General features: G+C 36.8%; 2 protein-coding genes across 4 annotated transcripts in view; one reads left to right on the forward strand and one right to left on the reverse strand.

Moving 5' to 3' along the window:
* LOC116170878 (transmembrane protein 164) overlaps positions 1-26,980 on the reverse strand; it is a 106,684-nt gene that overhangs the window by 14,484 nt on the left and 65,220 nt on the right. Inside the window, exon 1 of one of the 3 annotated variants that reach the window (XM_031487423.1) lies at positions 4,434-4,655. The exons of 1 other annotated variant lie outside the window; for it this stretch is intronic. The gene's annotated coding sequence lies outside the window, so the exon portion shown is untranslated. Of the gene's footprint in view, positions 1-3,871; positions 4,029-4,433; positions 4,656-26,980 lie in introns of those variants that run through there. One more of the 3 variants, XM_031487426.1, reaches the window with a different exon arrangement.
* On the forward strand, positions 7,535-8,310 carry LOC116170879. The gene is made up of 4 exons (XM_031487427.1): positions 7,535-7,688; positions 7,738-7,896; positions 7,943-8,110; positions 8,155-8,310. The coding sequence occupies exons 1-4, from the start codon at positions 7,605-7,607 to the stop codon at positions 8,308-8,310; spliced, it is 567 nt and encodes a 188-aa protein (XP_031343287.1). The 5' UTR covers positions 7,535-7,604.

A 26,980-nucleotide genomic window follows, 5' to 3' on the forward strand; every position in this document is an offset into this window, starting at 1 on the left:
AAGAGGATATAATACGAGTGTAAGCTTTCTTGCATCCCTAAGATCCTGACACCACAATTTAAATGAGTTTCCGTCTTCATGCGATTTGTAAAAGGAAAATATGAGAAAATCACATACTACTAACGTTTTGATCTCCTTGCATTCCTGTGGCTCTAATACAATAATTTTTAAATGACAAATTTCAATTAGAAGAACAGAGTTCATCTTACTTTAGTGAGTTTCTGGAATCCTGATACAAAAATTCTTAGAAAAGAAGAATTTCTATTCGGATACGTGAAATTGTGCTCTTGCGTTCGTAGGATCCTGATACCATAATTAAAAAAAAGATTTCTTAAATCAATTTTTAAAAGAAGAAAATATGAATCAGGAGAATATGCTAAGGTGCAGACGATTAATTTTTCACCCCCTTGCATTTCTGTCGATCTGACAATTTTTAAATGAGAAATTGGAACACAATACGTGAAAAATGGCCAGGAACCTTTTACGTTTCTGTGATCCTGATACAAATTTTAGAATATTAAGAGGTTACAATGTCAGATTTTCTTGCGTTACTAAGATCCCGATACTACAATTATTAAAAAAGGTACTCCAAAACAGGCGTTTCGGTCTTTCTGATATAACTTTTTAAAAGAAAAATATGAATCAGGAGAATTTAATATGTGCTAAAGCGTGGAATAAACTTCTTAGCTCCTTATAGTTTTGTAGATCTTGTATAATAATTTCTAAATGAGAAATTTCAATTACGAGAATATAATACGGGAAAAAGTGTCCAACAGTTATTTGTGATAAAAAAATTTCTTATTAGAAGGTGTTCTTGCGTTCTTAGGATCTTAATAACAATCAGGAGAATAATATGCGCGAAGGTCCAAAAAGAATTTTGTTAGCTCCTTGAATTACTGTCGTTCTAATACAATATTTAATACAATATAATAACGTAAGGTGTTCTTGCGTTTCTGGGTTCCTGATATCACAATTTTTAAACTAAAAATAGAAAACTTGTGAACTACGAGCATTTGTAACGAGACAACATATGTAGGTGACACAAATACATGTTTCACTTTCTTGCATTTCTGTGGTTCTAATGTAGTACTTTTTAAATCAGAAATATTAATCAGGAGAACATAATACATGAGAAAGTGGTCAGGATATATATTTTTTATTACCTCCTTGCATTTCTATGATCCTGATACGAACATTTTTATAAAAGAACAACTTCTATTGGGGAGATATGATATGTGAAATGAAGAAATATGAATTAGGAGAATATACTAAGGTGCATACGATTAATTTTTTATCTCCTTACATTTCGGCCGATATGACAATAATTTTTAAATGAGAATATGTGAAAAATGGTCAGGTAATTCATCTTTTACTTTCTGGGGTTTCTGTGATCCTGATACAAAAAACTTTACAATAGAGACACTTGTTTTCGGAAGATATAATGCATGAAAAGGTGTTCTGGAATTTCGGCGATTCTGATAGTCAAAAATTGATTTAGGACACAATCGTTTTAATACAATGGTAATACTAATGTATTTAAAATATTAAATACATTGATGAAAGTGAAGTGGAAGGAGATAACGTTTTTCCTTTTCGAATTTATGTGCACCTGATACATTTGGATACACAGACAGACAGACCTTTACCTTCTTACGTTTCTGCGATCTTTAGACAACAATTTTCAAAACAGTTTCAAATCAGAAATTTGTTGTACCATGAAAGTATGAATGTACTACGCAATAATTATTTTGCCTCTTTGAGAAAGTTAAATCAGGATAGCAGAACGTACAAGAAGGTGTGAGCGAATACATTTTCGGGATTCGCATACAAAGAATGCCCAGGCAATACATCTTTAAGGCTCATGCGTTTCTGTGATCCTGATACAAAAAAAATTAGAATAGACAAATAATATGCGAGAAGGTGTTCTTGCGTTGCCCGGATCCTGATACCACAATTCTTAATAAAGAATTGTGGAACAGAAGAATGTAATACGTAAAAAGGTGCAAGAGGAATTGTTTTAGCATTTCTGCGATTCCGATACAGAAAAAATTGGAATAGAAAAATTTCTGTTAAGTCAGATGTTCGTGCTCATAACCTCTACGTGTTTTCCTGTGATTTTGATATAAAAAATGGAAATTTGTGTCAGCAGGATTATAATATTTGAAAAAGTAATGCGAGGTGGCACGAAATAAATGTTTTATTTTCTTGTATTTCTGTGATCCTGATACATTTTAAAAGAAATTTTAATCAGGAAAATATAAGTTGGCAATACCTACATTTTTCATCTTTTTACGTTACTTTAATATGAGTACAGGAAGAGATTTGATCCAGGAGTGCAGAAACACGAGAAGGTGTCAGGCGATATATCTCATCAAAAATGTTTAGAAGAGAAATTTGTATCAGGGGATCATAATTTCGAGGTATATTCTTTTCGTCCATGAGAACAATGATCAAGGAAAAGATGGGGTGTAATCAACCGTTAAGGTACAAATTTTGAGGAGGATACGAGTCATTGGTTGCAACGGCCAACACATACAATAGGCAGATAGTGGTTTACGAAGAAGAAGGATGGAACAGGGACCAAAGCGAGAGAACTGAATGGTGAGATGTGAACCTTCTGACAGGAGAGATGAAAAGTGAGGTGCGAGGGGAGGTGTAGAAAGGAGTAGAACGAGATCAGGAACAAAAAGGGGGAAGGGAGATCATCTTGGAGCAGGATCGCCGTCAATACCATGCCTCCGAACAGAAAGCAAGCCATGGACAACCACAGGAGAGCACTCCTGAACCAAAGAAAGAGCTAAGGGAGGGCAGAGATGAAAAAAGCAGAGCCTTTGAACAACATGAGATCAAGGAATTGGCAGAGTTAGCAGAGAACATTGGAACAGAAGGAACAGAGGACACAACGGGAAACCAAAAAATGTGTACCAATGACCCCCCACGATGGAAAAAATGATGGCGATACTAGGAAGATTGGAAAAGGGGAAAATGCTAGGTCAGGATCAAACAAAGAAGGATGTCCGCTCTCCCCAAGGCTCTTCGCGATAGCACTGGATAACGTCATGGAGATAACAAGGAGGACGATCTACTCGTAATCGCGGACAAGATAGAATAGCTCGAGGACTGCGTCCAAATCAGCGAGGAAAACGGCACAAGAAAGAAGATAAGGGAATTACTAGAAGGAAAGACGAAGATGGGGCAGCTGGTATATAAGCAGGAGTAACAATGACCTTAATCTGACGTGCTTCGGAATGGAAAGTAGGCCGACCCTGCTTCACATGGCGGCCTCGGGGAGCAGAGACAGACACAAGATCAAGAAAGAAAGCATACGAGTAATGGAGGTGGAGGAAGAATCAGGCATAGGAAGAAACGGCGACAGAAAGGGAGACAGGGAGAGGACAACAATAAGGAAGGGAGAAACAAGAAAGAAGGAAATTAAATCAAAGGATGGAGGTATCGGAAACTAATGGAACGAAGAGGGAGAGGCTATCACCAATGCAGATATTCCAGTGGCGAAGCTGAGGCCGTACCCTTTCGGGTCGGGCAACACCCAGTTAGCGGCCCCCTCACAACCCAGGAATATGCCAAAGTATCAAGATAATGCTACATCTGTTGTTTCACAGAACCAAGGCAAACAGTCCACTTGAAGTAGTTTACACGTGAAATCTCTTATCTATAATTGCGCCAAGAGCCCTTTATCTGATACGAGAAGCTTTTTTCCTGGTGCCGAGGCATTTTAGATCGTCTGTTCTGCTCTCACTAATTGAATCTATAATGGGAGACGTATAGAATTACCGTCCGAACTGAAAAATTCTCCTCAAGGGTAACTAATCCAATTACGGAATAAATTCTCAGAGTTAATGATAGTACTTACAAGTACGCGCTAATTATAAACGTTAATTATAATTTCACCGGAAGTTATCCGTGCATTATACAACCTGGTAGTCGCGCGGACGCCGAATTGCACATTTGCGGCTTCAATTATTTGCATCGCGCCGCGTGGGTCTTCTCGCCGCGACGTATAATTTTTAAGGACGAAATGAACGGGTAGACGCTCCGTGCGTCACTCTCGCCATTAATAGACGCCTCACGTGTCTAGTCGAAAGAATTGGGTCAGCTGACGACGTTTATTTAAACAACGCGTTCCCGCGTAATTCTCACGTAGGCGCGATTTTTGAAATCGGTGCCCTTTGGACCGTTACAATTTAAAATCTATTCCTATTGCGACCTTAACCTTAGATAGCGTTGAGTGTTTATTATTATTATTATTGGCACCGGTATTTTTATTTTTGATAATATGCCTGAGGTCCGGCTCAATATTCATACCCTAAGTCCATGCCAGACGTTTTTTTTTCTAGGACGACGAAAATAATTAGATAAGTGTCTCGGGACAATTTTCAAAGCGAAAATTGGCGAAAAATGTCGTATTTGCTTACCGTCTTCATTCCATTTTAATTTGCGATATTCCACATCGAGAACTGCATGGCATCGAATCCATTTATTAACTAAAATATTTAACGATTACGTTACATAATTTACACAAATATTTCATGGTTAGAAACGTGGTAATTTATATTTAATTGTCAATAATGCATGAATTTTTATTAAAGAGCTTTTATAACACACGCATTGCCGTCGCAGCGGTTGCCTATTTACTACTGCTTCCCAATTGCTGCTATCGAACTTGGCCGTTTTCTCCGCACAAGCGCCATCTAGCGGGTTTTATCGCAACTTTACGAAAAATCTGCGGGATTCTTTCCTCGTTTGTACCCAATTTTGCGGCATTTACAAACCACCAAGGCAACTTTGTGGTAGCCCTCCCAGCGCTTATGTCTTCACATTTCCATTCGTCTGTCTGTCGTTCCCTAAACCTAGTGTCAACTTCGGGTTTTCGCTATATGAAAGCTTATGATGGGCTCCAGGTACGTGGAACTATCAAAAATTAACTTTGGCATTCGTCACCTTGATCCCCAAAAAACAGTAATTTATGCACCAATTTTGTTGGGATAAGATCAAATCCGATGTATTTTTGGTGACCGAAATATTTTTACCCAAAGGATGTCGGAATCGTTATTTATGCTTTAATTTTCTTGAGAAACTCGATTGCTCAATGCCCATGAATTTCGCGACCAACATATTTTTGGACAAGCATTGTCAAAATCATTATTTATGTAAAAGTTTTCTTGGAAAGAAGACGTATCGACTTTGGGTATATTACCATATGAAAGCGTGTGGGTTAATCCATTTGAAGATTTGTAATTATATAAAATTAATCACTTTATTGCCAAAAATGGATGCACTAATTTTCTTGGGAAAACTTCAAAACTCGATTGCTCAATGTTCGATGCCCAGAAATGATACATGTGTACCATTTATGAACATGCTACATTGTATCACATTAAGCAATTTTCAAAGAGCAGGCAATGCTCGCTCTTCCCCCCTCTGCCTACGGCCCTGAGTGCACAACAGAAGCCCCAAACCAGTGGAAGGAGATGAATAGGATCTATCACTGGCAGAGGGTACCAGGACAACGACAGGACAAATTATTAATTAAGGCCACGTTTCAAAAAGCCAAGGAAGCGTCAGCTCTCAATAGAAATACATGACAAGCTCCGTTTTTCCCTTTAATTTCGTATTAATCAAAACATCACCCCCACAAAGCCATCATACTCATACTTTCACCAATAAGGAGTGCTTGAGGTGTCCCCTCCTCCATAACAAAATTACAACCAATAACATTCTTTATCGCAAAACGACCAGATGTTTCTTAACGCAATGTTCACATGTTATAAACAAATTTATACGAACGATAAAATTTAAACAAGGAATTATGCAATTAAAAACAATTCTAAAATGGAAAAATAGACACTAAAATAACAAATTCTGATGAAATAAACCAATTCTGTGCTTATTCGTAATGAAATCTTCCAGATTTAAATTAAATAAAAGCATTCGCATATACCGGGTGGAGACTTGAGCAAAGCACCATAGGAATTTCAATAGCCATTTTCTCATCTCTGAATATTGGCTTCCCTAATTATTTTAGAGTTCCGATATACCCAATTACTACGTATTTAGTTTTGTCGTTATATTTTACCCTTCATATTAACCACCTTTGCTTGTGATTTAGTTGTTAAGATAAACGAGACTTTGTCCGACGTAAATTTCTAGGATTTTGAGTTGTAAAGTCATTCGAATTTTTGATTTTTTGAGTATTGCAGTTCTACGTATGAGAATAACCCCTCGTGTCAGACGTTATACATTGCTTATGCGATCATTGTACAAACAGTGCAATACTACCCGCGTGCCTATTGCGCACAGTTAGGGCAAAACACGACGTCATGGGAACCAAGAACAATTAAAGTACTTTCCGGAAAGTGGAGTGCAAAATCGAGCAGCAACAGGAACAACCACAACAGAACCAAGGCCCACGTGCAACCCAGGCGAGTGAGTATGTACCGGGTGACCCAATAAGACTGTTCCTCGGCCATATCTCGGGAAGCGTTCATCGTATGACTTAGGGGCAAAAAAATTGTTGGGTAAATCGGTTATGAAGAATCGCTGGAAAATAGGTACTGTCAAGTTCTAAAAATGACCAACAGAGGGCGTAACGCGTAACGCAAGAATTAAAGTCACTAGATATAGAAAGTACCGGCAATCATTCGCCATTTTTGGGCAAATTTGCTGCCAACTTAAAAAAATTGATAAATAAAATCTGAATAGCTGTAATTTTTTATAACCTAACTTCATAGTACTGTCATGTTTTATAAAAATATATGCAGATATCTCCAAACAGGTGGAACAATCCCTAACATTAAAGTTACTAGAATCTGGTAACTTCCGCCATTTTTGGGCAAATATCATGCGTTCTCTCTCTAACACACGAGCCCAATGGATTGCGGTACTTTCTATATTTAGTGACTTTACAAAAGGATAACGGTATCAAATATGTGATTCTGCATTACGGTTAAATCAAGAACAGGGATTGAAACACACACAAAATATAAGATACAGAAATACATTATAAAGATTGACATTGGATCGCATCCGGGCAAGTACAGTACCACCAAAAGGCAGAGAGAAAGATCATTGGGATTTTGCCCCCATGTAACCTACATAGAGATCGCACGAATTTGAAACACCCTATACACACTCCCCCTGAAAGCACACGGTGCACTTAACGCACATGATCATAAAGTCAGATCGCTCATATACTTGCAATATACAATCGAGCAAATACCTAATTAGGTACCTAGTTATTTGATTTCCCCCTCCTTCTGGAAGTGCATGGTGGTTCCCGAAAGATTTTGATCACGCTAAAATAAGTGGAAAGCACCTCCAAAATTCAAAAGTAAGATTTGTGCCGTTTCCTTCACAATTGGGTAGAAAATTATGAAAAAAAAAATCGGATTTCAAAGTAATCATGGGACCGATTTTGAATTATTTTCACAAAAATCGACCACTTCCTGTTTTTGGTCCAATAACGCCGCTCATAACGTCAACATTTGTATTCAATCGCCAATTCATTTGCCGATACAGATCTGCGCTCCATACAAATTGCACGGAATTAAAACTTCATTTAACTTTCCGCCTTGTTAGTTTCCGACATGAAGCTGCACTGGCTGCTCTTGTTGGTAGTTTACGCTCAAAATTTTAAATACGCCGTTAACAAGAGTGTGGCGTCAATTTTGGTAGCTGATCATTAATGAATTTGCTTTTTTTAGTTCACCAGAAATTCAGTTCCAGAAATCTTTGGTCATCGACCGCTTTATGGGAAAATGTCCCCGACACGCCAATCTGCCGATGTATCTGGAAAATATTCACCTCTATCCCACGAACGGCACGTATAATATTTCGGCTAAAATAGTCGTGACCCGCGATTTACTGAGCGATTTGAAAGTATTGCGAATTCAAAGGTCCGGTTTAAAAAACAGTTTTGTTGTAGCTCGTGCTCCAGTTGGAGCGTTGCAAGGCGAAAGAGGACCTTGATTCTTGCGAGCCGTACCAGAACGTCAGCAGGAACAGCCTATGCGAACTGGCCAAAGCGAAGAAGCAAACATGGACGCCGTATATGACCAACATGCAACCAGCGATATCCTGTCCCCCTCTAAAGGTAACCCCGAAACGATCGAACTTTACCGCTCAGTACCATTTTAGGGTACCTACTACTGCTCTCATACCGTTTTCGATGCCACACCCCTGATGATGTTACCGATAAGTGGGTGGTACTGGAAAGTGAAATCGCTCATTTACGAAGCAAAGACAAACAATCCTCCAGTTATGTGCATCTACATTACTGGACAATTTAAGTAGGGCCGTTTGTACTTAGATGAGTAGATTAGTCGTGGTTTAATGCATTACTACGTTACGTCCTCCTGTTTTGGAATTTTTAATAAACATTTAGACTTGACCAGCAGTAATATTCATATAAGCATTGATCATTCTTTTAAACATGTGGAAATTATCGAATTGTTTTGCTGAATTGTTTTTTGGAAACTAACATTTTCGGCGTGAAGAGACGGTCACAGGGGTGGTAAATGTCTGTAACCAAATGAGTTACGACACTCCATGCTGAGACTGCTCTCGATTCTCAGCTATAGGCTGGGAAATCCCGAACGAGGGCTCATGCTACACATCTTTGGGGCAAGATTATGTTAATAAAAACACGGTTTTAAATCTATCTGTGATATATGAGATGCGATTTACTGATTTCCACATATTTTGTTCTAACATTTGAATTTTACCTCCAAGACCATGTAATAACCATTAATTGTGCTACAAAATTTAATATTAATTTGACGGTTGGTTTTTTTCTTGGTAAGTGCCTTTTTTCCCCCGCATATTTTTATGTTTATTCGATGAACTACCATTTTCAAAGTAATTTTTTTATAGAGCTCTCACAATCTTAATAACGATCGCTATTAAGCAAACTTTTCACCGGCATCCACAAAAAAATTGACAATCACTTACTTTATTAATTTTTGTGTTTTTTTACGTTCCTTCCCAACTGTACTTCAGGTCATAGCGTTGTTTACAGTTAAGGTAAGGGGACCCTGCCTTAGATGATCACGTGCCACTTTTCAAATTTAAGCGAGATCTGGTTTTAGTTTTGGAGGGATTAGTAATTCATTTGCTCATTATTGAACGTTGCCGAGCTGACTATATTTCTGTATTCTTGTAGTGTGAAGTTAGCGGGGTTAAGTATACTACAAGGTCATTATCTGATGCAAATTTGCGGCAGCTGAGGTATTTTTTCGATCTTTGACGAAAAGTAGAATAAATGAGATAATTATACGAAACCCCGGTTTGCGATAATAGTGTAGCGACTATTCTAGAAATTTCGGTAGACACCGAGGCACCATCAAAGATTACGCATTCTAGAATATTCGGTAGCCTCATTTTAATGGCTTGAGGAATCTTTAAAACTCTGAAGAGCTTCCATGAGTCTCCAAAGATTTTGAAGGGTCTTTAAGATATTCCTTGGGTCCTCTAAAGATTTTGGGAGTATGTAATTGCCTTTCATAGTCTTTTAAAGAGCCTTTAAACACTGGTTAAGAGATATATTTTGAATAATTTTTAAAGGTTCTCAAAGCTTTCAGAAAATTTCATGAATCTCTAAAAAATGTTAAAGAATGTGTTGTAAACATTTGCCAAGAGCATTAAAGAGTCACAAGCTTTTCTTGTGCTTCCCCCATTCGTTAAAAATCAATACTTTTAGGGTATTTAAAAGTCTAAAGAGCCTGTAAAAACCTTCTAGTTTTAAGGAGTCTCCAAATTGTTTAAGAATCTTTAAGGGCCTCCCTGTTTTCAAAAGTTACTTTTGGAATCTTTAATAAACATTTAGAAGTCAAGAATAGTTATTTACATAAAAGTCAGGAAAATGATACATTACTGGCGAGGAAATATTGAAGGACGAGTACTTTAATTTCCCGAGTCAAGTAATGTCATTTTAGTGACGAGTTTTGTATTAAATTTTATTCGAAATCGTATTGTAATATAAAATTTCAATTTTTATATAGAACTTTTGATTAATGTCAATCTGTCAGTGATGACAGGAGTCATTATAGACATTTGGAAATGTCAAAAATCAGGCCAGTAAAGTGACAAGCGGCAGGAAACGTAGTCTGCTCTGCCTCTGTCATGGAAACTAAAATTTCCTGACAGAAAGTAGGCATGAAAATGGGTCCGTTAACTTGGCCCCCCCACTGAGAGATTTGATAGTCGTATTATTTTGAAATGAATGCGCTCGTTATGCGCTCATATGCGCCACCGATAATAACTCTTGCGCCATTATCGTTTTTTAGAAATCCGAAAAAACATTGGGGGGGGGGCCAAGTGAACGTAGCCCCCCCAGTACGTATTTTGTCCCTTGTAACTAGGTCACCTGATACATTTGGTTATGCGCTCAATTGCGCCACTTGAATTAAAGCTAGCGCCATTACGGTTAAGCCATAAAAAATTTTTAAAAAGTGGAGGGTCTAACTTAGCGTTTTCAAAAGTTATTTCCGGAAGTGCGTCCATTTTGAAAATATTTTACATCGATTCGGCCTTCGGAGTAACTCCTAAATACAAATTTTTAAAAACCTACCTATTTTACTTTCCCAGAATCGTTTAACTAAAGCTCCCAAAAAAACACCCTGTATAGTGTTTCTGAAACACTATAATGGCGCCAAGATTTTTGTTTACGGTGCATTTTAGCGCATGATGAAAGGTACGATGTAGTAGAAAAAACATGTTAAAAAACGTAACTTTTGAAAACGTTAAGTTAGCCCCCCCCACTTTTTAAAAATTTTTTATGGCTTAACCGTAATGACGCTAGCTTTAATTCAAGTGGCGCAATTGAGCTCATAACCAGATGTATCAAGTGGCACAAATACCGGTAGCAAAATGCGTTATGGGGGATTTCGTTCACTTGCCCCCCCCCCTCCAATATATTTAAGGATAACCAAAAAACAATAATGGCGCAAAGATATCTTTTTACGGCGCATTTCAGCGCATACCTGAGAGTACAATTTCGTATGAAAAGATGTTAAAAAAAAGTAACTTTTAAAAACGTTAAGTTGTCCCCCCCACTTTTTGAAAATTTGTCACGGCTTAACCGTAATGGCGCTAGCTTTAATTCAAGTGGCGCAATTGAGCGCATAACCAAATGTATCAGGTGACCTAGTTACAAGGGACAAAATACGTACTGGGGGGGCTACGTTCACTTGGCCCCCCCCAAATGTTTTTTCGGATTTCTAAAAAACGATAATGGCGCAAGAGTTATTATCGGTGGCGCATATGAGCGCATAACGAGCGCATTCATTTCAAAATAATACGACTATGAAATCTGGGGGGGGGGGGGCCAAGTTAACGGACCCCATGAAAATGAAGGTTTCAGGACGATTTTGGGTTAAATATTTTAAAGGCGATTAAGTAGCCTTTTTTATAATTCCTTAAGAGCTAGAATGAGTCCATTACAAAATCGAAGGTTCTCAAATACCCATATCTGAAAGCTTTAAGCTGAGCCTTTAAAGAGTTTCGTTTCGAGTATAAAGGTGGCCGATAATCTCAAAGAGACCCCAAGAACTTTTGAGAGTCTCCAAGACCCTCCTGAATCTGCACATCCGGAACAAAGCGTTTGTTCTGAGCTCTTAAAGGTTAATAAATACTTGAAAGACCTTAAAACAGACAGTGTGTTCCGGATGTGAATTTTCCGATAGCGAATATTCTCTGAACAAAGATATACAGCGTGCTGGTTTATCAAGAGCGAATATTCCAAACGTTAAGAGCTTTGGAGGAAGGGAGTCGGAAGGGGTTGCTCTCCCTTCCCTAGGAAATTCCGGCGTAATCCCAATTGCGAGGCGTTATTGGGTGGAGGGTTGTCTAATAACAGTCCGCGAATTCTGTAACCGGTCCGTGTAAAGTACACCTAGGAAACTTGATCTCATTTCCACATTAATGTTTTTGGGAAGGAATGTGGTTTAAATATTTGCTTTGCAGGATTGTTTCGCTTCAACCTCAGATTGTGTTCTTTGAGAGCAAAGGCGATATTTTAAAGAAAATAAGAACCATTTCAATTTTTAATAAATATTATTGACCCTTTACCCCTGTTCCTTAAGAGGCAGAGCATTATTAGGCGATGAGCAGTCGGGGCGTATTCATACACAAGAACCACCCCCAACCAGAAGTGGGAGAAGTAAATCCGTTACACTTGCCTCCCAGATCCCCGGTGATTCGCTCACTTTTAGACGTGTTTGTACTCCCATAATTTTTGGGATTGCCCGCTGAAAGCTCCAAACGTACACGTATTCACCGGGGCCTCCAATTGACAAGTTCACGAAAGAGCACAACGGAGCTGAAATTTTTGAGAAAGAACGTACCACCCAAGGATAGTTAAAGGGAAAGGGATTTTGGATATTTCTACGGGGACAGGAAGATTCGACTTATATGGCCCTCCAGGGCTTTCGTACGTAACTATAATATATTCTCCAAAAGGGATTGCACTTTGAGATTTCTAAAATCGCGCTGATATTGATTTTGCGATCTCAGCGCCACCTATACTCGACTGGTGCGACTATATAAGAGAAATCGATTTGTATAGTGTAGAATGCCAGCAAGCGGATTAAAAGGGTAGGAAACAACTTGCGCTTAACAATCGTAGATGTCTCCACTATACAGATCCTTTTGTTTAATTCTTTCCGCTCCAGTTGCTTGATTAAAAGCTATAAATGAGTAGTGTACTATGACTTCTGGCAAAATTGTTGGCAATTTTAAAATATTATAATTACATCCGCGTTTCCAATTTACATTACAGCAACAGAGATCCTCCCATCTCGCTCTCTTAATTATTGAAATGGATAAAACCCTTTTACGCCAATTTTGGTTCTTTCCCATCGTTTCAATGGCTTAATACGCTAATGCGCATCGGGGAATAGGCAATTAGAGTAAAACGCCATTAGTTAAGGTGTTGTTTTTCTGAATTTTGCAGGTTTTTCCAGTACGGGACGCATGAAAATATTAACTTTCTGTTAATGGCGAGTTTTATATGATTTTAAGTTAGAAATTAACTATCATAATACAAATTTGAAACAACCGCCCGAACAAAAACTTGGAACACGATTGATGGTCAAGTGTTTTTAAACACAAAAGAATTTTAAAATATACTAGGTGCTCCATTAAAAAAAATTGGGCAGGTTTTTAAGTGAAATTTACTTGAACATGCAATTAACTTCTAATTACAAATAAATATCACAATAGATCATTCAATTTCTACCGCACTCGTATAACTGTACAACTCGCCGACATTCCCTCGCGTCGATTATGCTATTTTTTGTTCTGTAATTGCACTGTTCACAATTAAAGACTACGGAAATATTACGCGTTAAACGGTGATTTTTTAACTTCCGTATTGTGGGTTCTGTAATTGCCTATTCACAATTAAAGAGTTTGGAAATATTATGCGTTAGAGGACGCTTTCTTAAATGATCCTTATTTTTGGTTGCATAATTACACTGATCACATTTTAAATTCTTGAAAGTGACGTTTTAAACTATCCTTGCTCTTTAAAGTGTAATTACATTGATTGTAAGTGTATTTATTTTTACAGCCGTAAAAACTACAATATAAATACAACAAAATGGCGGTCTTATACCACCATTTTGAACTGACAGTTTAATGTATACCACCAATAGTAATTACAATGTGCTGCCGCCAGAGGTCTCACTGTTAATTTGAATCGCGAATACTAATCCATCGCCAACAGAACGATGATTTTATTAATTTTGTCAGACTTTGCCACCATCCCTCGTAAAAATGTATTGATTTAGAGCGTGTTCGGTCAATTTCACTTGTCATGTGTCGACGACAGGCGTTTACTCACTTCCCTGCGACTTTTACCGCCGAAACCTCACCGCTCGAGCTCGAAACGAAGAGGAAAAATGTTAGGCGCCCTCAAAGTGTAAGTAATGCGGTCGTCGTCAACACGGATCGAGAGTCCGGAAGATGTGTCATCGCGCGGTCAACAAGGTCAATTTGAAAGGTTCGTCTGCCGCGAAAAGTCCGCCCCTTTGAGAGTTGTCAAAGCGAACTTCCGTATTTACCGAAAATATCTATAAAAATAAATCTCCGCCTTTGTGCGTCCAAAGAAAACGCAAACAGCGCGCGCTATTCAGTTGCCGCCATTAAGTTTCTATAGAGTATCGAGTAACCAAATTGGTGCGGACATTTACGAAGAGCATTGTATATAGGAAATGTATAGGCGTCGATTCGAAGGTAATTAGGGCGAATGCCATTACATTTCGATAGAATTTCAGCAAGCGAAATAAATTAGAAACGAATTCACGACAACAAATCATAACTTTGAAGCACGAGGTAGCTATTGATGCAGAGATCCAAATCCAAATGGAGCCGACTAATTACTATACCGACTGTGACGAAACCATTGAATAAAAAATTATTATTCAATGAAATTATTTTGGAAATAAGTTTATTTTAATTGAATTTGTGTTTCGATGTTTCTTTTCCTTTTAGAATTGTTTGTAATTGAATAGTTTTCGTTTTCATTCTTGTTTAGATTTTATCGGTTTTGTAAATTTAGATAAGGTGTTAGGAAGTAGACGTTTGGTGCGTTCCGTCATTATTGGCGATTTATTTGAAAATTCTTAAAGGAGTTTATTTTATGGCGGTAATGGTAGTTCTTTAAATACTGAAAACAAAAAAAAAGCGAGATGCTAGTTTCGCGACGGTTGAAGAGCATGGAAATTTGTTTACGATACATTTGTTTAGTTTCAACCATCCGAACAGCCACCGAAAATTTGTCATCAAGCCAGTTTTGTCTGTTATCTAATTCTGTGTTATAAATCAAAGTGAAATTAAGAAGCGTTTGTGTGTCAGTTAAGTGTGCCTAGTATCGCAAATCAGATTACTAGGATTATTAAAAGAAAAGAAAAAGTCGACCGCTTGTGTGCGGGGTAATATGTCCAAACAAGGAACATGTAAACTTTTCTTTCTTTCAGAGATTTCGTTTTTTCATGTGTTTCGGAATAAATTCTTGTTATTGTCAATCAATTGGGTGGCTTCGCCGTACCCCCATTGTTTGATCCTGCTCCCCCCCTCCCCCTATTTCAAATTTGGTTATAAGAAACTGGCAAATGCGCAATAATGAAGAAGCAAAAGTGATCAATTTTAAAAGGGTGCCACTATTTTACGTAAACAAAGTTTGAAACAGAAGAAGACTAATACAAGAAAGCGTTAAGGCGACACGAAGAAAAGAATAAAATGTGTAGAAGGAAAATGAGGCAGGCGAAAGAGGCGCCGAAAAAATATATTCTGCAGGAGGTGTGAAAAGAGGCGGGGGAGAGAGCAAAAAAGATGACAAAGAAGAGAGATAAAAAGTATAAAGAATGCCCAAAGACGTGATGATGACGTAAAAGGGAAAGGAGGGGGGAAGGGAAATTAAAACTAAAACCCTTTCTTTGATCAAATAAGCATAAAAAAGCAACAATATTTTCGTCGCAATGAGAAAAGTGGGACGCCACGGAATTGGCAGAATTTTTCTGGAAAATCAATTGCGCAAAACATGTAGAGCACTTCTCATTCCTACCTTTTGTAAATCCGACACATTTCTCTCACGTCGCACAATGAAAGAGAGCACGTTGCCGATTTTGTTCGGAATCGCAGCGAAGAACAAACTAACAGCAAAGCAAAATACGTTACCATAAATAAGGCGATTGAAATAAAAAGAATCGGTTAGGGAAATACGTTGGTTAACTTTTCCAATATTTGGAAAACGTCTTAGTTCCGAATATAATTGGATAAACAACAGAAATAAATTACAGACGAACACATTGTTTTATATTTGCGATCCGAGTTCGGTTTTAAATTAAAATTTTAAAGTTTTTTTTACAATTAAAATTTCAATTACGTTTCTAAGTTGGCTAATTAATTAACTTATTTCGATTCTTGCTCGAACTGTGGCGTTTTTTGCTGCCGGAATTGATTTTATCGTGGCGTTTCCTAATTTTGAATTGAACTTATTAGTGCTCTCTAGAAGCAAATTGATTTTTGATGTCACTTGGAAATATGCTAACGAGATTTTGGTTAGCTGGAGTTTCACCAATTTTTACTATTTATACAGATGAGGAGTAAAGATTTTTACAGCTTGTAAGACGTAAGACATGTCGGATATTTAAGCGAACCTTTTTTAATTTTTTTTTACACACGAATAAAATTACGTGCATACTGTTTTATACGATGAGTCAGTTCTTAATATAACGTGGGCATCCAAATCACCATAGCACCGAACCTCAAACACGTAGCAGTTCCCATTTGCCGAGATGAATATTGCTGCTTTGCTATTGGGTTAAAATAGACGCCAGACTTTCCAGTATCGTTGGTTCCGTTTTTAGTTTTATATAAATAGCTGGGCGTAATCGCCATTACAGTGTGCACATTTTAAATCCTTTGAGATTTTGGAAGTTAAGAGATGCCGTTTCAGGACACGGTGATGATATGTTACAAAATTACACTGTGCACAATTTAAATATTTAAAATACTTAATTTTGTTTTGTACTGGTACCGGCACGTAAGAAGGCTACAGCGTGCAGATGACTATTTTGCAGAAGGATCAAGCTCTTTTGTCTTCCTACGTGCTTGGAACAGTAGTTCGTTGCATAATCACACTGTGCACATTTTAATACCTTTAAAGACTTGTGTGGTAAGCGATGTCGTTTCAAAACGTGTTTATGATATGTTGGAAAATTGCAATGTATACATAGATATATTAATATATTACGTATCATTAAGCTGCAAGTGTTTATTGTTCATTATTACGCATTACAATATTTACTCTAATCGAAATCGCAAATAATCTATACCTATCACTTTTTAATTTCATAGTTTTTAATTTGAAGGTTGGTAAGATTGAAATCAATTGACGTTTTTACCACCCACACGTTAGTAATTGGGGTAAAAATGGACCCCACCCCCCACTTTTTTATGGATACACGTTTTAAAGCACCAGGAATCCGAATCAAACAAAATCTCGATGATGTCGGCCTGTCGGTCCGTCTGTACTCTCTTTTCCTGGCTGAACCGATTGGAACCAAATTTGGTCCACATATTCTTAAGGTAAGTTCATAGCTCTCCGTTCATACGTTTCCGTTTGTCCGTTAGCCAATCAGAAGACAGCAAATTTTTAAATCGTACGTCGTCCGTTTACGACGGAAAAGTTGGTTGAAGTTGAACATTTACGTTTCCGTTGGTCCGTTTTTAACAAGAGTGAGGTTATGTTTGGTACGTTAACAGTGTTCGCCTATTCGTTCTTCACGGTGATACTCAGATAGCAACGTGTTCTTATTTTCGTATCATTTTTTCATACTGAAAATCACGGAGGGTACAGTACAAAATAAAATTTAGGTTATGGTTATACGTTGCAAATGTACAATGTGGACGGATTGCTATGAACCTTAACAAAATGTACTATCCGTTTGACGGATCAACGCAACGGATGAACGGAGAGCTATGAACCCACCTTTAGACACAAAAGGGCAGAATCGCCCCAGGGAGGTGTGCAGGTGCTATCTGTGCTAGCCACAGCAAATTTATTTCGATATTATGCTATTCGTGTCGCAAACGAATCCAACAACTCAAAGATAATGAAAATCGGTCCAGCCATTCTTGGGTTATAGGTGGTGTAACATACACGACTTTGTTTTATATACAGGGTGTCCATTATGTATGGAATAAAGTGTATATCTCGGTAAATATGGACTGTGTACAAAATTTTTCTATATGAAAGTTATTTAACATTGTATTTCCCATAATAAGGAAGCATTCAGTTGTCTTTATTTCAGAAAACAAATGAGTAGCGAAAAACAATTGAATTTTTTATAAATGGCAGTGTACTTTTTCATTAGGCTCATATGATAATGATTTCTTTCTCTTTTCGATTACGTAACTTGTTAGTACCCTTGTACGACAACATTCATCAAAAAAATTTATTATAATGACATCAGTAACATTAATCTAGATATCCTACATCAAAATAAAACAAATGAACGTGTACGTTTCTTATTAAACCTTGAAGATAAAATGAAATTAGCAATAAAATCGTTTTCATCGCAATAAATATTGTTATTATTAACTGTATTGAACTAACCTATCACGAAAAGCTTGAAATAAATGTCTGAGTATTCTTGGAGTTGCTGCAGAAATTATTACTAACGTACACGTTCATTTGTTTTATTTTGATGTAAGATATCTAGATTAATGTAGAGAAAAAAGTCTCTATCAAAAGAGCGCAATGAAAGGGTGCATTGCTATTAAAAAAAATTCAATTACTATATTATATATTATGTCGCTGAAGCCCGCGTTTTATATTAAGTTAGTGTGCTTTCTTATGGCGCTTTCACCGAAGGTAAGTTTTGTCTTCAAAATATTACTGTTCCTAATGTAATTGCGTCGTTCTTAGAGTAGATAAAGTGAAATTTCTGCATTGCAATGATATCTGTCATTATTATTAAAAATGAACGCGGAGCACGATATAAAATGAAGTTCAGAACAGAAAACAATATTGTTTCTATGGAAACGACGGGAGAACCTAAGCTTGCTCCAAAGTCTTAACCATGTACGAATGCCGCATTGTGTAAGTACCCTCCATAGAGATAACGAGATAGAATGAGAGGAACCTCCGATAGGATCGCCGTCGTCCATATTTTAAGAGAGGGGCAGTGCTGCGAAACTTCTCGAATAGGTCATGAGGACAGGCGATAAGGAATGACTTACTGAAGGACCGTTTTTAGCGTTTTTGTAAATATGAATAATTAATTTTATATAAATAAACAATTTAAAATCAATGCGCTACCTGTATTTTTATGTTTTAGCGGCATTAAAATTTCATACCTTAATTCTGATACGCGAAATAAAGTTGGCGAACTTTTGGATAACATAATCTATATCGAAGTACATTAAACAACCAGTCAAGAAGAAGCACTGTAGATCTCGGGAGATTCGATGCGATCTCGGCGACAAAAAGCTTTTCCAGCGTGTCGCTTTAGTTCCGATTATGCACACCTTTGGAGATTTTCACTAAAAAAAGCTATACCGGACGTTTTTCCCTTATATTATGATATATTATGTTGATCCTTCGTCAAGGGGAACACTTGACAAGTACGTTAGTCGCGCGTCCCCGATGTATCCCTTTCATTTATCAGGCGTCGTCGTCGTCGTCGTCGCCGCGCACCTTATATAACACAGAAAGCTAATGATCTCCCTTTTTTTTATTATTTTCCCCCGGGCGGAATCGCCTCTTTCACGTTCTGAAGTGGATTGCTCGGTAGAGATTTATTATGTGTTTTACTTACGAAACGATCTGAAATGTATAAAAACAGGGACAACGCGATGCAAACAAAGCGAGGTTATGTCGGAAAACACGAATCCATCGCCTACTTGATATTCATTGCGCCATTTGACTGGAACTGTAGTAAATTTATAACGTAACTGCTTCTAAATGAGTTATTGTTTGTATTTTAGCGCGCCGACCGACGGTTACGGTACAAAAAACTAATGAAATTAGCCATAACTAATCGCCGGCCGCTTCATCAAAACGCTAAAAAGGTAACTCATAAATTCGGATTCGTCGATATTATGTCGTGATGGATTGTGAGCACGTAAAAAATTAAACCTCGTACTCGTCTACCGTTTTTTACCCCGAATGCGTGTAATCTAATTGGTCGGTTTCGCTTTCGAAAATATTCGACATTTATTTATTGCTATTTGCTTATTTACCACCTGTTTAATTTTTTCGCTTTCCGCACGTGAAATTTATAACGACGATTTTTAGTTAATTTTTATTGCGACTATATTGCCGCGTGCAATGGCAAACGGGCACTAAGCCACCCACAAAATATCTGTTCAGTTAGCTCAATTGATTGATTACTTTCAAACAAGTAAATAAATTTTGAATACAACTCTGGGAACGCATATCAAATTTAATATGAGAACTCTAATCCTTCGGGCTACACACAAAGTTGAAAAAGAGAGAGGCTCTTAGGACCTGTTTACAAATACCGCGCACGCAAGCGATAGATAAACAATTAATTAAAGAAATCATAAATGCTTACAGTTTTGAATAATCCAGTAATCAGGTCGTTAACTGCAATATTTTGGCGCAAAAAAAACTTGCAACGACTGAACCTATAACCCTTATGATTATACAGCTTGTAAGTATACCTATGCTTTGTTTTCTAAGTTGTAATGATGTGAACATAAATTTTTTTAAAATTCTATTTATAGGCATCTGTGGCCATTAACCGTACTTCAATTTTCAAAATTTATTATTTATTATTTATTATTTATTATTTATTATTTATTATTTATTATTTATTATTTATTATTTATTATTTATTATTTATTATTTATTATTTACCTATCCGTATATCACGATGAATATTACACCTAGCTTTCGATTCTGATACCGGCTAGAAGGTTTGCCCTCCATTTTTCTCTTTTTGGCCTCCGCCAAAGCCTTGTCATCTACATATTCAACGCTTGACGCTATAGATGTCGTTCCCATTAAAATTGTTTTTACTTTAGCAGCTTTGGACTCATTTTCCATCGCCTCTGGGATCTAAAGAACTTCTGTAGACATTACCGTATGTGGTATCAATTGCTTTAGGTAATTTAGCATTACAGAGGTAAGTTCTTTCATTTCCTAATTGGTATCTTTTTTAATTTTAGGAATAAAGGTTACAACAGGAGGCTGTGCAGCAACTTTGGTAGAGTTGGCGCCTGACTTTGAAGCGGATATGACCTCAAAAGTTTTGGGGGAGGCTTCTAAATAGCAAATGGAAAACTGTGGAGAGGATAGTTTAGATATGATTATTTGTGGGGGCGATTGGATTCAACGCCCGCCATACCCATCGACCGCCTTTTACGATCTCCAGGGTGGGACTGGATCAATTCTACCCCCGAGTCCACAGGGGGTTATTACTATTATTATTATGGTCAGTCTTTCTCAGGTCGAGCCTGGTTAACTAATTGCACTAAAATCAAAGTATCTGTCTATACGTCGTTCGTCTTGGTAAGTTATGGTCGAGTTCTTATAATCCATATTAATATTGTAACGGAAACGCTCCAGACATGACGTCGGCTTTGGCGCTCTGGAATTTTCTACGCGCGCGATAGTGGGATTTGTGTAGGAATATTCGAGACTGTACGCGAATGTTCTGGACTTACATTGCTTGCGTGTATAAATGGATGCGGACCGAACATCGCGGCAGTTTTTTTACTATCGAACGAGATCGAGTACGTATGAAACATCGAGCGCGGAAATATAAATTGCGAAGTGTGTGATATAAATAGTCGATATAAATTGTACGGTTTTTATAGTGTTTTAGTTTTGTTTAATAAATATTGATATAAATCGAACCCGAATTTATAAATCACGTTACAATATTACCCGCAACTTAATTTATAAACAATTTAATTCATTTGTGTTGTTTATTGTAAGTTTATGGGTTGTGTCTTTTACTTGTCCCAAAACGTGTAATTTTAGTGGGCGAATCTGTGATTGTAGTGTATGTTGTATTATTTGCAATGTCTGCTTTATTATTGTGAATAGTTTTGTGTGTGGGTAATGTCGTATCCCAATATTATTACAATACAATTTATGTATGTTCTTTTCAAGTATTATCTGAGGAGTGTATTTGTATTTTGTAGTATGGTGTGGTCAAATATGAATACCACCAGCTTCAATATAACTGCACTTCTGATTTTTGGCTTATCTTGAAACTAATTAAATTTCACCTTACACAACGCAATAGTAAATGTTCTTATCGCAATGGCCACATAAATCTTTTATACCTTTTAACACGTTATTTCACTTTTACAATTAACTAAACAAATTACTCCAAATTTAAATAAAAAGAACGAACTCCGTGCTTAGTTCAATACCAACAACGAAGTTTACACTCAATTGCACGCAATTACACTGATGTGTGTCACCTGTAGAGGACTATCTTCGCATGCGAGCCGGGTTTTTATGCTCTAAAACGAACTCGAAAGTAGGCTTTGACAACTGCTTCAAATAAATTATGATCACTAAAGGCTTATTTTTTGAAACTGCCAATCCGCGTATAAAGGAGTTGGTTAATAACGGCTGTCACAGGGTTTTCGTATATAAGTCGGGTGTCGGGGGACGTTTGGCACAACAACGATGGCGCCCGTTAATTTCAAATTAGTATTCAACAAGCAAATATAAACAAAAGAGATACGGCAGTCAATAGTGCATTATCTACGATAAATCCACAGCGAGAGAGTGTGCCATGACAAAATTATACCTACGCAGTATTGATCCGTGGAGTGGGTTTAAAATTAAAATGAAAACGCGCGGATGAAAGTGTTTATTCGATTCTAAATTATATTAAAATTTTATTAAGCGAAAACAAAAATTAGTACTTGACTAAATTAATAAAAAATGCCGTTTTTAATTGAAATTAATGAATCTGATACGAACAAGTTTTGAATTAAATTACTCCATTAGCTTACTTTAATTATCGGCAAATCCAACAACGCAGTTTATAATAAGGTCCTTAGAGTGTAATCTATTTCGGACAGACTTTCGCCTACGTATTTAAGTGAAAAGAACATATTTTACATTATCCAACAAATTTGTCCGGTAGGTATACAGGCATTGTGTGCGGGTGCACCGTCCTGTTGAAACCAACAGTTTCCAACTTTTGTTTTTTGTGTGTCGTACATTGTTGCATTCGTAAAAAAAATGCTATTCAGTACCGTGTATAAGTGGCAATGAGAAAAGGTTTTTTTTTAATTTTTCTGTATCTGCTCAAATAACATCAGAAGAAAATCGGCAAGTAGTTTTCTTTAAAGATTTAGTTGCGCAACTTTTCCCTAACTCAACCATCGTCTTATCTATGGTTTTCGAGATCTTCATGATCTTTAGCTTGGCCACAGTGTATAGTAAATTAAATTGTTTCTCGCAACCACTTTCTTTTTTAAGTTTTGTTGGTAACCCCAGCTAATTTTTGCATACGCCACTGGACTGAGAGGTGGGGACAAACGGACAAAGACACAAAATTGTGATCACTAAAAAGACATTGAAATTTTGGCGAATACCAAAGTAGAAACAAATGCCAAGTAATTATTGATTTTAATGAGAAACGCATTCTTACCGCACAAGTACAGGAATGGTCTCCACGACAGAGCAATAGGTCACAAGGTATGCACCTCAACTCAAACGCTTCTATGGAGTCTTGAGTTATAAAAGAACGAACTTTTTATTAATTTCGACATTTGGCATTAATTTCTGTTTAAAGTAGTACAGACACGTACCTAATTATCTGCTGTGATGTCAACCCCAATAAGAACGAAGTGTCGTTACCCATTCAACGTTCAATACAAGTTCCCCGTTTCTATTGTTACGTGCATACACTAATCTAAAGTTGGAAAACTCGGACGACAATAATAGTCTTATATTTCCACGCAGTCGACCCTTGTTACGCTAATCCTGTCATTGCATTCTATCGAAACTTCCGTTATTAGGATGAGTTATACGGACAAGAATTACTTGATCCTCTTCATCATAGTTTTTCCTCCTGATTTATACCATTAGACCCACGGATTTGTGTTTCCAAACGTTTTTATCAATACGTTCCAGGCCTTATCGGCACACCTCATTTGTAACTCGTGTGAACCCCGAAGCTCAGTTTGCGAACCACGTTTTGATTTAGTTTTATGTTAGCCAAAAATAATATACTTTAAACCCGCTCTTTTCCTTCGGCGCTCTTTACATCTAACTAAGAACTGTAACGAGCTAGATTACTTTTTTACCGATTACTTAATGAGATCATGTATTCAGTTATTTTTATAACGGAATGTGAGATAAGTCGTTCGGATGTACTAAGTGACTCTCGATTTATGAACTGAAAAACAACAACCCTTTTAAGGTGATCCTCCCTTAATAGAATCCTATGATCCTCTTTTAATATGTATACCCTCATCTGTAGCTCGAGCTAAAAACAGAAGAAAATACTTCTAGTGAAATTGTAAGATATACTTACAGGGGTATAAACGAATTAAATTACATGCGCCGGCATCCGTTCTAAATAACTAACGAAAAACGAGCATGCAGAGACCGGACTCCATTTTCGTAACATGTCGCCGAGTTACATTAAAATGCAGAAGTAAGAAAATTTCATTTCGCGAGATTAATGGAAGGTACGCGACTCCTTCGGGCTGCACGAAATAAATTCGTTAACAAGCTTGGCAGGATTGATTTGGGTGGTCGTTGCACCTCTCTCCTCCAACGATTTTACAATTGTCATACGTCAAAGTTTTGAATTTTTAAAGGTGATGTTTTAGAGGGTAGGACACTATCACCTTTAATTAAGGTCTCAAGCCGCAAACGTATGGGGGCGCGTAAACATTTGACCCGTATTTATTTGAAACGCCACTCCGGCGACGCCATATTTCTGCATTTATAACACGTAAATGCCCGATGGTGATTAAATTTTACTACGAAGCGTCAGTAATTTCACTAATAAGTTAACCGGTGGTCGCTTGAGTGGTCGGGGTCTTACGAAACCCTCCCTGACAAATGGCGAACGACGCCCTTAAGCCTTTTCGGGGGGATAAATGAATTATTTCCCGATTATACATAACTCATGTTTCGCTAAATTTATCCCTTCATGTATATTCCCCGAAAACTTTCCCAACGTAATTTAATTTGCAACTTTGAACATTTTTTTCATTTTTCTTCATGAGAGACGTTCCTTCCTATCGTTACCTTTCGTGAAGTTTTCAATTTAGCAAAAAAAAAGGGAAATTGGTCGGGGGGAAGCTTTTAATAAAAGTCGACGATGACTGTCTCTTTTGGTCCATAAGCGTATTTCGGTTAGAATTAAAATAATTGGGTTATCAGAGTTGTATTTGGGTAAATTCCGATCCGTCCGTTTATAGGGAAATTTCACGTTCCTAATTGCATTGTAAATGAAATAATATTGTTAGTATTCAGTTGTCTAAAGACGTGTTAACATTAACGTATGGTATCTTTGCATTTCTTTATATCGTATTTGTGTTTTATATGCCACATTTTATATTTTTTGTATGTTTGAATCTTTGTTTTTAAAATTTACTTGGTTTAACCGCAATGCAAAATCACATATGTGATACCGTTATGCTATTGTTTGTAATTGTTTACGTTTTTGGTGTAATGCTTCCTTAATTTATGTTTATGTGTTGATTACTTGGTCTTGTCCGAGAAGTTACATTCATATAAGTTTGGATCATTTTATTTTAATATGTGAAAATTACCGATTCGTTTGATGTATGTACTGACTTGTTTGTTACTAACAATTTTCTCCGTGAATGAAGCAGTCACGGGGGTGTGTAGTCAAAATTGAGCTACGACACCTAATTCCGTGATTGTCTTCGACTTTCAACTGTAGGCTCGAAACCCCGAAACCAGGGGCGGATTACCTATCTGGCAGGAGCGGGATTACGCTAATCAAAGCTCTTCAGTTTAGAATCTATGTGCGATAAATGAGTTACGATTCGCAATTTCCACATATCTTGTTTTTAAAGTTAAATTTACCTACAAGATCATGTAATATTCAATCTTTCTTTTAACAAAAGGACTCTATTGCACCAAAGATGAATCACATCCTGTGTATTTCACCCTTTCTTAGAATCTTCGTACCTGCTTATTTGACCCATAATTCCCAAACCTTATTTTTAACCTGTATGTTACCTCTTGAACATGCTACTTTTTGTGATGTTATTATAATTTTATGTTACGCATTCACATCATTAGAAACAATTAATTTTACTACACAATTAACAATAACACATTTTTTTTAATTCTTAAAAAATGCACTAAAAAGGAATCAGGACAATATACAGACAAAATATAGAAAACACCCAAAAAGAACAAAGATTAATTGAGTTAAACGAAGATGCAAAATGTAGAATTAAAGATAATTGAATTGATGAAACAAACGAAAATAAAAATAAAAAAAGTTTAGGCAATCAATGAGCTGGTTGGATAAATTAAAGTCAGAGATCAGATTAAAACAAGAAAAAGCAAGCAAGATTTTGAAAGAAACAAACAAGCAATAATTAGAACAAGAAAATTGTAAAAAAATAGAAGAAAAAAGAGAAAAGAAAATGCAGAGTACGACTGGAACATAAAAATAAATAGAAAAACTTTGAGTAGAGAGCGTAATGAATGCAGTAAGAAAAGAATAATTTAGATTCAAAACAACTAACATAGAATTTACGAAGGTGTATAAAATAATTAATCAGAAGTAAAAGAAACAAAAGAAAATAATGCAAAAAAAGATTAGGTGCAGTTCATAAAATAAGAAAGTTAAGAATAGAAAAATAATAATAATAACAAAAGATCACGAAGTTGGAGGGATAAAGAAAGGTCAAAGAAAATGAATAGAAACACGGTAAGTAAGAAAAATAGACAGACGATAAAACAAGAAAACACGAATTAAGATCCTTTTTGATATTTAACCGAATAGTGAAGTTACCAAAGTGAAGGTAATGAGAGACAAAGAAAAGAGCTAAAATCAGTATACGTCTAAATTGTTGTTGTTTATTGTGCTCAATTCCGCTCGAAAGAATGAAATGTGGAGTAAAAAAAAGCGAGAAAACGGTCTAAAGATAGAGAGAGGAGGAGGATGGGATGCGATAGAGAAGAGAGAACACGTAAGGAGATTTGCAAAGAAAGAGGCGTAAAGAAGAAAGAAGTCAGAACGGGGCGTAAATAAAGAAGGGATGGACACATGAAAAAGGCATGAAGACTGAGCGAAACAAACAACTAAAGACACTTGAAGAAAAATGCATACTGAAAGAAAACGCGAAGGTGAATGATAAAAGGAAAAGAAGGTGGCGTGGGGGTTTATGAGAAACAAGGTGTACAAGAGAGGTTTGAGCAGGCGTGAGTATGGGCGAGGGAGATGTAAACATAGAATCGTAG

Source organism: Photinus pyralis, unplaced genomic scaffold (genome assembly GCF_008802855.1).
Source record: "Photinus pyralis isolate 1611_PpyrPB1 unplaced genomic scaffold, Ppyr1.3 Ppyr1.4_LG5, whole genome shotgun sequence".
Taxonomy (NCBI): domain Eukaryota; kingdom Metazoa; phylum Arthropoda; class Insecta; order Coleoptera; family Lampyridae; genus Photinus; species Photinus pyralis.